This window comes from Oncorhynchus mykiss, chromosome 14 (genome assembly GCF_057628025.1).
Source record: "Oncorhynchus mykiss isolate SJ-2025 chromosome 14, ASM5762802v1, whole genome shotgun sequence".
NCBI lineage: Eukaryota > Metazoa > Chordata > Actinopteri > Salmoniformes > Salmonidae > Oncorhynchus > Oncorhynchus mykiss.
The window spans coordinates 13,425,159-13,438,134 of NC_143035.1; the positions used below are offsets into that span (position 1 = coordinate 13,425,159).

Consider the following 12,976-nt stretch of genomic DNA (forward strand, 5'->3'; position numbering starts at 1 on the left):
GTAGGCCATTAAGGTCACAGTTATGAAAACTTAGGACAGTAAAAAGGCCTTTCTACTGACTCTGGAAAAACACCAAAAGAAAGATGCCCAGGGTCCCTGCTCATCTGCGTGAACGTGCCTTAGGCATGCTGCAAGGAGGCATGAGGACCGCAGATGTGGCCAGGGCAATAAATTGCAATGTCCGTACTGCCTAAGACAGCGCTACAGGGAGACAGGACGGACAGCTGATCGTCCTCGCAGTGGCAGACCATGTGTAACAGCACCTGCACAGGATTGGTACATCCGAACATCACACCTGCGGGGCAGGTGCAGAATGGCAAAAACAACTGCACGAGTTACACCAGGAACGCACAATCCCTCCATCAGTGCTCAGACTGTCCGCAATAGGCTGAGAGAGGCTGGACTGAGGGCTTGTAGGCCTGTTGTAAGGCAGGTCCTCACCAGACATCACCGGCAGCAACGTCGTCTATGGGCACAAACCCACCGTCCTGGACCAGACAGGAATGGCAAAAAGTGCTCTTCAATGATGAGTCGCGGTTTTGTCTCACCAATGGTGATGGTCGGATTCGCGTTTATCTTCGAAGGAATGAACGTTACACAGAGGCCTGTACTATGGAGCGAGATCGATTTGAAGGTGGAGGGTCCGTCATGGTCTGGGGCGGTGTGTCGCAGCATCATCGGACTGAGCTTGTTGTCATTACTGGCAATCTCAACGCTGTGCGTTACAGGGAAGACATCCTCCTCCCTCATGTGGTACTGCAGGCATATCCTGACATGACCCTCCAGCATGACAATGCCACCAGCCATACTGCTCGTTCTGTGCGTGATTTCCTGCAAGACAGGAATGTCAGTGTTCTGCCATGGCCAGCAAAGAGCCCACAGCTCAATCCCATTGAGTACGTCTGGGACCTGTTGGATCGAAGGGTGAGGGCTAGGGCCATTCCACCCAGAAATGTCCGGGAACTTGCAGGTGCCTTGGTGGAAGAGTGGGGTAACATCTCACAGCAAGAACTGGCAAATCTGGTGCAGTCCATGAGGAGGAGATGCACTGCAGTACTTAATGCAGCTGGTGGCCACACCAGAACTGTTACTTTTGATTTTGACCCCCTACCCTTTGTTCAGGGACACATTATTCAATTTTTGTTTGTCACGTCTGTGGAACTTGTTCAGTTTATGTCTCAGTTGTTGAGTCTTGTCATGTTCATACAATATTTACACATGTTAAGTTTGCTGAAAATTAACACAGTTGACAGTGAGAGGACTTATTTTTTTGCTGAGTTTATATCCTAAGGAGTTTGAGTTTGGAGCGTCGGCAATTGGTTTGGCACCGAAACCTATTGTTGTGCGTCTCCCGGTAAAATTGTTCTCTTTCTTATCATGTATGTAACAATCAGAAGTTACCTCTGTAATGTGATCACGTTTAGCATGTGAAACATTAAGGTGAATCTTCAAAAATGTAAGTGATTACCTTGTTGTCCTCTGATGAAAGAGGGTTCTGTTCCAGCGCAACGTTTTTCATTGGCAGTAATGTGGTAGTAGCTTATCCGTTAAAATTATATTATTTATGCTCAGGCAATGATTAGAACCTTTATTGATGTGTCTGCTTAAGGTTATTCATGTTTATCATCTGAGGGTGTGCATATTGAAATACAAGTATCCTGATGTGAAACTGGTTCTCATTGGCTGTTGCATTTGTATTTAAGCACCTGCCACTTCCTTGTTTGTCGAACAGGACAGGGAACAGGTTTGCATGCTGCTGGGTTTTAAAGTTTTGTTCCAGTTTTTCTTCTTTCTGTTAATACTTGTACGCCGGCTATTATTATCTTCACTTGCAAATATAAAGCCTACTCTGGGCAAGAACAATCAGTTCTGACTTGTTCCCTCCTCAGTGTAAAATCATACCGCTGGGTCTTTCTCACAGGGTGTCTAAATGTGTGTTCCCTTCTCTCTCCAGTGAGTTTCTACTCGTCCATCTTCGGCTCCCTGCAGCTGCTGTGTCTGGTCACCTGTCCTCTGATTGGCTACATTATGGACTGGAGGATGAAGGACTGTGAGGACGATACCAGAAAAGACACAGAGAAGAGGTGTGAGAAAGAGAGAGGGGGAAGCTGAATGGAAGTAAGAGGTAGATAGATAGATGTCTCATTGTCCCCTGTCCAATCCCACTCAGACCAGCAGACGGGCTGACGAGAGACAAAAAGATACAGAAAATCACTAATGCCATGAGAGCCTTCATCTTCACCAATCTGCTACTGCTGGTGTTCGGAGTGTGCTGTCTGATAGACAACCTGCGGCTCCAGGTACACACACACGTTTTTCTCGTTCATTCGTTACCAAACACACACAAATGCACACACTACCCCACCTCCAAATGTCAACACACTCCTTCCCTCTTCCTCTCTCTGTAGATCCTGACCTTCATCCTCCACACCATTGTCAGAGGGTTCATCCACTCCTGTTGTGGAGGCCTGTATGCTGCTGTGTAAGTACTCAACTTCGTCATCATCTTTACATACAGAAATTGACTTGAGAAATAATTGCCCATTCTCTCTCAGATACCCCTCTAACCACTTTGGAACTCTGATTGGGCTGCAGTCGATGATCAGTGCTGTGATCGCCCTGCTGCAGCAACCCCTCTTCCTCGTCATGGTGGGATCCCTGCACGGAGATCCCTACTGGGTGAGAGACACACGCTCAGTTTTCCAGTGCAGGTACCCATACTGTACAAGACTTTGTAACCCCTCACTTGTCTAACTTCCCATATCTCTGTCCCTTTATCAGATCAACCTGGGAATGATCCTCTTCTCATTGGCTGGCTTCTTGTTGCCTGGATACCTTTTCTACCATCGCAGACACCTGATCCAGGAGAAGGCGACTCAGGACAAGAATGCCACTGGCCAGGAGAGAGAGGCTCTCAACCACTCAGAGATCAATGGCCTCAAACACCATAGCAATGGTCACAGCATCCAGTAAGCGTAGGAAGTGGTTCTGGAGCAATGCTAAGGATTTTGGGAACTGTAGGATTATTTGTATCAATGTTCATATTATCCACCCAATCACTAACCAAAATATCGTCAAGTAAATGTAATTTTTTTGAATTGTTAGCATTATTGCTGTTTTTGTTGCCTCATGGCTTTATTCAATCTGTATCGTGGAAGTTCAACGCTAAAGCCCAAATGAAATTTAAAGGCAATGTTCCCATGTTGGCGGAGACTGCATTGACGGTAAACGCTGCGTATGTCGGCTCAATCGGAAATGACCATGACTTTTCTAGTGCTTCAGCGGTGCAGATTGACTAGAGCCCTAAACCATAGAACTTCCAACCATGATCCACTAACATGTCAGGACTTGAAGTCAAATACTAGTCAATGGAGTTGCTTGAATTGGAATGTCTTGATAAGTTATCAGAATTTTGTTGTTGTTGATGTATTTGCTGTGTGGCTAGTCCAAGACTTCTATGGTACTTGAAAGACCCTTCAGGGGCATGTTACTCCTTTAATATATTTCTCAATCCATGTTGACAAAGAACACACGACACCAAAGAATGATATTCAGATATGAATTGTGCAGCTTGTACTGAAACAAAACAACGATAGTGTTTCTGTTTCGGTTAATCAAATATGCTGAGTGTCACAGACGAAGGATGTATCAAAATGACATGTAAGAAAATGTGAATAGCATAGTTAAGGTTGTACTATGAGGCTTGGGTGAAATCAGACACCCAGTCAGGAAGAATGCTACAGTTTGTTATCCCAAATATTATGCCATTGCTTTTTGTATTGCAATCATATTTTTCTTAGCGCATAAACTAACATGCATACAGACACACACATGTGCTGGCTCTTGCGCTCACTCGTTCACAGACAGACTGACTGTAGAGACACTAACTACCTCTTCTATTCCCCAACCGTCTCTCTACAACCAAGACCCATTTGTGTGCCTGTGTGAGTGTACCGTGTGTGTAGATTTGTCTTTTCATTGGTCAATGTATCACTCATTAGCCATGGAATAGGTAGAGGTTTTATTTTTGGTATGATAAGTTTTATTTTTCAAACAATATAAACATATACAGGCAAAAGACAACGTAGATTCTATGCCTAGATTGTTCAAAGATTAACGAAGTGGAGTCAAATTGGTCATACTCCACTGTACTCGCATTTCAAGATTATGTTTTAAAACATGAAAACAGTGTGACACTTGACACCCAAAGCTGAGACTGATTTTGAAAAGTAGACAGATGCAATGGTAATGTATCCAATGTGTCAAATACTTTTACAGCTTTGTGACCAGGAATTAACTTGTGTGTAAAACAATATGCATGTACTGTCTGTTTGTACCTTTTATATGCAGACATGTTAAAAAGGGGATTGTTGTTATTACCCAATGTTTTCATTGTAATGCCATGATTATAACTGCTATTCTGATTATGTATGCTTTCTGTGTTCTCTACCCGGTTAGTGTAGAGTATACAAAACATTAAGAACACTTTCCATGACGGTGTCCAGGTGAAAGCTATGTCACCTGTTAAATCCACTTCAGTCAGTGTAGATGAAGGGGAGGAGAAGTAAAATAAGTATTTTTGTGCCTTGAGACAAAGATTGTGTGTGCCATTGAGGGTGAATGCGCAAGCAAAGATATTTAAGTGCCTTTGAACGGGTTATGGTAATAGGTGCCAGGCGCACCGGTTTGTGTAAAGAAGGTTAACACTGCAGGGTTTCACGCTCAACAGTTTCCCGTGTGAATTAAGAATGGTCCACCACCCAAAGGACATCCAACCAACTTAACACAATTGTGGGAAGCATTGAAGTCAACAACGGGCCATTATCCCTGTGGAATGCTTGCGAATTGAGCCTGTTCTGAGGACAAAAGGGGGCCGTGCAACTCACTCTAAGGAAGGTGTTCCTAATGTTTTGTACACTCCATGTAAGTAGAGCGAAGGTTTTTTTTCTCATGCAAATGTGTAATGGTGTAATGCTCCACATAGAGATGTGTAACAACACTGTCTAATGTTAAAAGACAGGTTCTCAATATAAATAGTCTTGAGGCTTTTGTATTATGCATCTGTTAATGTCAATCATTACCATATAGTGACAAAGGGGGGATTGAAATATGTTGTTTTTGTACCTGCCATAGAATTGAATGTAAAACCACAGCGACAGACAGTACCAAACTTCACCTGGGAAACCAACGCCATGTCGAGGGTGGCTACAACATAGAAAAAGAATGTGTGAGGTTTTCTACTTCTATGGGCTGCAAAGCCATGTTTTTTTTTCTTAAGTGTACAGCACTTTTCCTCAGGGGCATGTAGCTGAAATCATAACGATGAAATGTATTGTATCCCCTCCCCATCACGCTCTTTCTATAGCTTTGTTGTGTCAGAAGTGATATGCAATTTTTTTCTGCCATCTCTCATCTGGGGACTAAGTCTCATCAAATAAATAAACAAATATGTAGGAAACTATCCTGTGACTGTGTTTGCCCGTTGATATTCCTGACAGTCTAACAAATGAGTACTTGGCAGAATATTCATGAATAAATTAAAATGTTGAATTGATGTTTTCAGATTGCAAACACATGGCGCTGCATTTTCCTGACCACAACTTCGTTAGTCACACTTTAGCTGGATGAGAGACCATATGCCCAAGACTGAATCAGCATGTCACTCAAGACAACCTTTCAGGCATAGGGGAGAAGACCATACAACAGAAAGAGGAGCAACGCAGCACGGACAATAATAAAAGTTTATTGGAATATAATTTGTAGTCAGAGAATATCCCAAACAAATGAAAAAGGGACACTCATCATATACAGTGCCTTCGGAAAGTATTCAGACCCCTTGAGTTTTTCCACATTAAGTTGCGTTACAGCCTTAATCTAAAATGGATTAAATCAAATAAAAAAATCCTCAGCAATCTACACACAATACCCTATAATGACGTGAAAACAGGTTTTTAGATATGTTTGCAAATGTATTTAAAACAAATACCTTATGCAAGTAAGTATTCAGAACCTATGCTATGAGACTCGAAATTGAGCTCAGGTGCATCCTGTTTCCATTGATCATCCTTGAGCTGTTTCTACGACTTGACTGGAGTCCACCTGTGGTAAATTCAGTTGATTGGACATGATTTGGAAAGGCAAACACCTGTCTATATAAAGGTCCCACAGTTGACAGTGCATGTCAGAGCAAAAACCAAGCCATGAGATCTAATGAATTGTCAGTAGAGCTCCGAGACAGGATTGTGTCGAGGCATAGAGCGGCAGGGTAGCCTAGTGGTTAGAGGGTTGGACTAGTAACCGGAAGGTTGCAAGTTCAAACCACCGAGCTGACAAGGTACAAATCTGTCGTTCTGCCCCTGTTCCTAGGCCGTCATTGAAAATAAGAATTTGTTCTTAACTTGCCTAGTAAAATAAAAATAAAAAATTAAATAGATCAGGGAGGTGACCAAGATGGACCAAGGTGACCCGATGGTCACTCTGACAGCTCTAGAGTTCCTCTGCACTCCACCAACCAGGCCTTTATGGTAGTGACCAGATGGAAGCCACTCCTCAGTAAAAGGCACAATGACAGCCAGCTTGGAGTTTGTCAAACGGCAACTAAAGGTGACTCAGACCATGAAAAACAACATCTGGTCTGATGAAACCACAAATGAACTTTTTTGGCCTGAATGCCAAGTGTCTCGTCTGGAGGAAACTTGGCAGCATCATGCTGTGGGGTTGTTTTTCAGCGGCAGGGACTGGGAGACTATTCAGAATCGAGGCAAAGATGAACGGAGCAAATACAGAGAGATCCTTGATGAAAACCTGCTCCACATCACTCAGGTACTCAGACTGGAGGCAAATGTTCACCTTCCAACAGGACAACGATCCTAAGCACACAGCCAAGACAACGCAGGAGTGGCATCGGTCCAAATCTCTGAGTGGCCCAGCCAGAACCCGGACTTGAACCTGATCGACCATCTTTGGAGAGACCTGAAAATTGCAATGCAGCAAAGCCCCCCATCCAACCTGACTGAGCTTAAGAGGATCTGCAGAGAACAATGGGAGAAACTCCCCAAATACAGGGATGCCAAGCTTGTAGCGTCATACCCAAGAAGAGTCAATGCTGTAATCGCTGCCAAAGGTGCATCAACAAAGTATTGAGTAAATTGTCTGAATACTTATGTAAATGTTATATTCCCGTTCATTTTGTATACAGTAATCAAATATATTTATATAATATATCTGCTGCAGAAGATAAGTTCATTAGAGTTTCCAGTCTCAGAAAATGCAGCCCAAATAAGAGTTCAAGTAACAGACATCACAAAATCAACTATTCAGAGGAGACTGTGCGAATCAGGCCTTTATGGTCGAATTGCTGCAAAGAAACCAATATTAAAAAAGGACACCAATAAGAAGAGACTTGCTTGGGCCAAGAAACACAAACAATGGACATTAGACCTGTGAAAAGCTGTCCTTTAGTCTGATGAGTGTAAATTTGAGATTTTTGGTTCTAACCGCTGTGTCTTCGTGAGATGCAGTAGGTGAACGAATGATCTCTGCATGCGTGGTTCCCACATGAAGCATGGAGGAGGTGGTGTGATGGTGCTTTTCTGGTGACACTGTCTGTGATATATTTACAATTCAAGGCACACTTAACCAGCAAGGCTACCACAGCATTCTGCAGCGATACGCCATCCCATCTGGTTTACGCTTTGTGGGACTATCATTTATTTTTCAACAGGACAATTACCCAAAACACAGGCTGCATAAGGCTGTATTAGGGCTATTTGACCAAAAAGGAGTGATGGAGTGTTGCATCAGATGACCTGGCCTCAACAATCACTCAATCTTAACTCAATTGAGATGGTTTGGGATGAGCTGGACCACAGAGTGAAGGAAAAGCAGCCAACTAGAGCTCAGCATATAAATTAACTCCTTCAAGACGGTTGGAAAAGCATTCCAGGTGAAGCTGGTTGAGAGAATGTCAAGAGTGTACAAAGCTGTCATCAAGGCAAAGGGTGGCTACTTCGAAAAATATCAAATACAAAATGTAGTAACACTTTTTTGGATACTAATTATTCATGTGTGTTATTTCATAGTTTTGATGTCATCACCATTATTCTACAATGTAGAAAACAGTAAAAATAAAGAAAAACTCTTGAATGAGTAGGTGTCCAAACTAGTGGTCGACCGATTAATCGGAATGGCCGATTACAAGTTTTCATAACAAATGGAAATCGGTATTTTTGTACACCAATTTGGCGGATTACATTTTTTAATTTTTTAAAAAAAATTTTTTAACACCTTTATTTAACTAGACAAGTCGGTTAATAACGCATTTTTATTTTCAATGACGGCCTAGGAACGGTGGGTTAACTGCCTTGTTCAGGGGCAGAACGACTGTTTTTTGCCTTGTCAGCTCGAGGATTCAATCTTGCAACCTTACGGTTAACTAGTCCAACGCTCTAACCACCTGCCTCTCATTGCACTCCACGAGGAGCCTGCCTGTTACGCGAATGCAGTAAGAAGCCAAGGTAAGTTGCTAGCTAGCATTAAACTCACCTTATAAAAATCAATCAATCATAATTACTAGTTAACTACACATGGTTGATGATATTACTAGTTTATCTAGCGTGTCCTGTGTTGCATATAATCGATGCGGTGCATATTCGCGAAAAAGGACTGTCGTTGCTCCAACGTTTACCTAACCATAAACATCAATGCCTTTCTTAAAATCAATACACAAGTATATATTTTTAAACCTGCATATTTAGTCAATATTGCCTGCTAACATGAATTTCTTCGTCACTTCTCTTGCAACAGAGTCAGGGTATATGCAGGAGTTTGGGCCGCCTGGCTCGTTGCGAACTGTGTGAAGACTATTTCTTCCTAACAAAGACAGCCAACTTCGCCAAACGGGGGATGATTTAACAAAAGCGCATTTGCGGAAAAATGTTTGAGATGATAGTTTCTGGATTCGACCATATTAATGACCTAAGGCTCGTATTTCTGTGTGTTATTATGTTATAAATAAGTCTGATGTGATAGAGCAGTCTGACTGAGCGATGGTAGGCACCAGCAGGCTCGTAAGCATTCATTCAAACAGCAATTTCATGCGTTTTGCCAGCAGCTCTTTGCAATGCTTCAAGCATTGCGCTGTTTATGACTTCAAGCCTATCAACTCCCGAGATTTGGCTGGTGTAACCGATGTGAAATGGCTAGCTAGTTAGCGGGGTGCGCGCTAATAGCGTTTCAAACATCACTCGCTCTGAGACTTGGAGTAGTTGTTCCCCTTGCTCTGCATGGGTAACGCTGCTTCGAGGGTGGCTGTTGTTGATGTGTTCCTAGTTCGAGCCCAGGTAGGAGCGAGGAGAGGGACAGAAGCTATACTGTTACACTGGCAATACTAAAGTGCCTATAAGAACATCCAATAGTCAAAAGGTATATGAAATACAAATCGTATAGAGAGGCTAAATATTATTTGAGGCTAAATTGATTTTATTGATGTACTATATTAAGTTAAAATAAGTGTTCATTCAGTATTGTTGTAATTGTCATTATTACAAATAAATAAATTAAAAATGTAAAATTGGCCGATTAATCGCTATAGTTTTTTTTTTTGGTCCTCCAATAAATCGGTATCAGCGTTGAAAAATCATAAATCGGTCGACCTCTAGTCCAAACTTTTGACTGGTACTGTAAATGATCAAAAATGTCTAAAAACCTTGTTTTTGCTTTGTCATTATGGGGTATTGTGTGTAGATTGATGAGGGAAAAAAACAATTGAATCACTTTTAGAATGAGACAAAATGTGGAAAAGGTCAAGGGGTTTGAATACTTTCCAAAGGCACTGTACTCAGTCAGAACATCAGTGACCTTCTGTCTGTCATACTGTAACAACATTACTCTACCATGCTCACATCCAATCTGCCACCCACACACTTTCTCACAAACTCACATACTGTACAAACAGACATTTACGTATCCCTCTCTCACAAATGCATAATCTCTCGTATCTGCATACATTCTCACAAACAGTTCCTGATTCTCTTCAAACACACTCACACGCTGCTCCTCACACACACACCGTGTCTGTCTGGTCTATCGGAGGCTGTTGCTGTTGGGCTGAGAGCCAGCCAAGCCAGGGTGGTCCGGACTGTGGCGGTTCTGCAAGAAGAGGCACAAACACTATAGAAAAAGTCCCAACCCATAGCCATTGGCCTCAGCTCTAAATCAATCCCCTCCCTCCTAACCCCTAGGCCTCCTATATCCAAATGTCAGTGAAAGAGGTAGATAGTGGGTCAGGACAGTAAGTCTTACCTTCTTCTTTTTCTTGTCCTTCTTTTTCTTCTTGCGATCGGGGTCGTCATCCCTCTTTTTCTTCTTCTTCTTGGGGTCAGAGTCTGACGGGGTTTCTGTAAAAACACAAGGAAGGGTTTCAAAGGATGTGGGATGGTGTCAGTACCTCTGTGTGTGTGTGTGTTACCTTGCGGTATGGGATCTTGTGGTCGGTGGTGTTTGTGCTTGTTTTTGCTCTTCTTCTTTGGGGGCTGTATGTGCATCAGTCTGTACTGCTCTGGTAGCTGGAACACAAACACAGAGTTTATACCATCTTCACATCTTCGTTAGCAGTACAGAAATTATACAGTCAAATGTTGATTAATAAAGTTCCCTAGAATGTGTGAGCTGTGTTGGGTAGGTTACTTTCTAAACATAATCCATTCCAGTTAAATGCACAAATTTGTAATCAGTAATGGAACTGTTCATTCCCTAAACTCAATAATGTAATCAGATTACTTTAAGTTACTTTTGGATTACTTTCCCCTTAAATTAAGACGTATTAGAAGAAGACAAAAAGGATCCATCAAACGCATTTCGTGTTTCACCATTGTGGTATCTGACTTGTGGCCAGACTCAGGTGGAACAAACTTAAACCTGTGTCTTTTTTCAATGCTGAATTGAATATCTCTGAGAAAACAGGAAGGTGTGAATTTATTTTTTCGCAAACATTCTTTCTGAATTTAAAAGTAGTCCAAGAAGTAATCTAGTTTTTCAAAAGTATCTATAATATATATATATACACATTTTTTTTTAAATAGTCTGGTAAAGTAACAGATTACCTGTAATCAGATTACCTGTAATCAGTTACTCTCCGTGTGTGTGTGTGCGTGTGTGCATGCTTGTGTGTGTGTTTACAGGTCCGGTGTGTAGTCTGAAGCCGGTGAGGCTGGCTCCGGTCAGAGGGCTGAAGGAGTTGCCACACACTGGAGGCTTCTCTATCAGAGAACGCAATGAACTGCCATCCTGGGTGCCAGGACAGTCTATCATACCTAGAGAAAAAACCAAAGTTATATTTTCACAGACTGGATAGGTGCAGTGAAATGGGAGTCAGCTGTAGTAGTACGGCCTCCCTTGAGCAAATTAGGATTAAGTGACTTCTTCAAGGGCACATTAAACACCATGTCTCCTCGGGTATTTGAACCAGTGACCTTTCAGTTACTGGCCCAATGCTCTAACCACTAGGCTACCTGCTGCACAGAAGAGAAGTGAAAATGGAGACACTGATTACATAGAGACAGAGGAGAGATGGAGAAGAGGCAAGTGTGTGAGGTATGGGAATACTCAGTGTGATGGGTCCACAGAAAATAACTGACACGCACAGACAAAAACACCCACAAAGTAAACAGCGCAACTGTGCTGTGTGTGTAGTTCACCTGGTAACTCTGGCAGGAAGTTGCTGAGCTTCTCCTTAACCTTCTTGCCACAGAACTTGTTGTAGGCGTGTTCCAGGTTGTAATGGGTGATTAGGTTGGTGTTGCCCGTCAGCTCATTGCCCACTGTGGGGCAAACACAAAGGATAAGACACTGTCAATACAGTAACAAGATCCATACAGACGTCAATGTCCCATTCAACGGTCCAGAGTGAGTAACTTGTTATGGCTAATGTAGAAACTAGGAAGTGCACCTAAAAATTGATAAAGCAAAGATAACACTATCTGCTAGAGAAATTAGATTACATTCCATACTGACCACGGCACACACTTGGGCTAGGCCTACAGAATGCACCATCAATTAATATACTACCCACTGGGCTAACTAGTCAGTAACCAGCTTGCTCTAGAGCAGGGTTTCCCCAAACTCGGTCCTGGGTCACCCCTTGGGTGCACGTTTTAGTTTTTGCCTGAGCACTACACAGCTGATTCAAAGAATCAAAGTTTGATGAGTTTGTTATTTGAATCAGCTGTGTAGTGCTAAGGCAAAAACCAAAACGTGTACCCAGGACCGAGAATGGAAAACCCTGCTCAAGAGAACCCAACGGAGTAAACGGTTTACAGCCGGTCCCCCTTTACAGGTCATTACAGTCTATTGAATGGACTAGTAACTAGCTACCACACATGTTAGTTAATATTAGAAAATAACATGAGGTAGCAAATAATAATATTCCACTCAAGTATGAATAAACATATTACGTACTGCCTACACTGAAATGTTAACTTTACCTGGTAGCTCTCGCAGTAAATAAAAAGGTTCGTTCATTGCTCCCGGCTTCCGTAGAGCAGGCCCCTCATCCCCGTGCTGAGGTGGCATCTGAGCCGCCATTGTGACTTGATTTGGCGGCAGAGGCGGTGGTGGTTTTCCCGGTCCGAATCCCAAAGACGATGATCCGGGTGGTCCCTGAGCTTCATTTTGCCCATACAGATTTGAAAACATTTCCGTCATGTCTATTGCGAGTATCTAATATATATATTTTTTAAAGACATCGATTTCCTCCCCTATACTTTTAATTTTGTACACATTGAGCCACGATTGTCTGACAACAACTTGTCTCGACTTCTTTGTGGCATTGTCGGCGTAGTACCGTAACACCAGCAATATATTTGCCGGTTAAATTGTATTAAATTGTATTGCCAATGGCCCCAATTGCCCCGATATGAAAGTGTTCGTTTCAAAAGTTAATCTTGTATATTTGAATGATGTACTGTAGCTACTAAAT

General features: G+C 42.4%; 2 protein-coding genes across 4 annotated transcripts in view; one reads left to right on the plus strand and one right to left on the minus strand.

Moving 5' to 3' along the window:
* slc43a1a (solute carrier family 43 member 1a) overlaps positions 1-5,461 on the plus strand; it is a 40,516-nt gene extending 35,055 nt beyond the window's left edge. For both annotated transcript variants that reach the window (XM_036942973.2, XM_036942975.2), the window contains exons 11-15: positions 1,955-2,084; positions 2,171-2,300; positions 2,409-2,482; positions 2,556-2,679; positions 2,782-5,461. In XM_036942973.2, coding sequence (XP_036798868.2) covers positions 1,955-2,084; positions 2,171-2,300; positions 2,409-2,482; positions 2,556-2,679; positions 2,782-2,973 — 650 coding nt within the window. In that variant the 3' untranslated portion in view covers positions 2,974-5,461. The remainder of the gene's footprint in view (positions 1-1,954; positions 2,085-2,170; positions 2,301-2,408; positions 2,483-2,555; positions 2,680-2,781) is intronic.
* Positions 5,462-5,727: 266 nt separating this feature from the next.
* med19a (mediator complex subunit 19a) lies at positions 5,728-12,858 on the minus strand. 2 transcript variants are annotated; one of them, XM_021561254.3, is made up of 6 exons: positions 12,483-12,858; positions 11,697-11,819; positions 11,179-11,312; positions 10,469-10,565; positions 10,303-10,397; positions 5,728-10,149 (listed from the first exon to the last, which is right to left on the minus strand). In XM_021561254.3, the coding sequence occupies exons 1-6, from the start codon at positions 12,700-12,702 to the stop codon at positions 10,084-10,086; spliced, it is 735 nt and encodes a 244-aa protein (XP_021416929.1). In that variant the 5' UTR covers positions 12,703-12,858; the 3' UTR covers positions 5,728-10,083. The 2 variants fall into 2 exon arrangements, 1 of the variants encoding a protein (XP_021416929.1); XR_016486292.1 differs by lacking the exon at positions 5,728-10,149 and having other exon boundaries at positions 10,325-10,397; positions 11,118-11,312.
* Between the last annotated feature and the right edge of the window lie 118 nt (positions 12,859-12,976).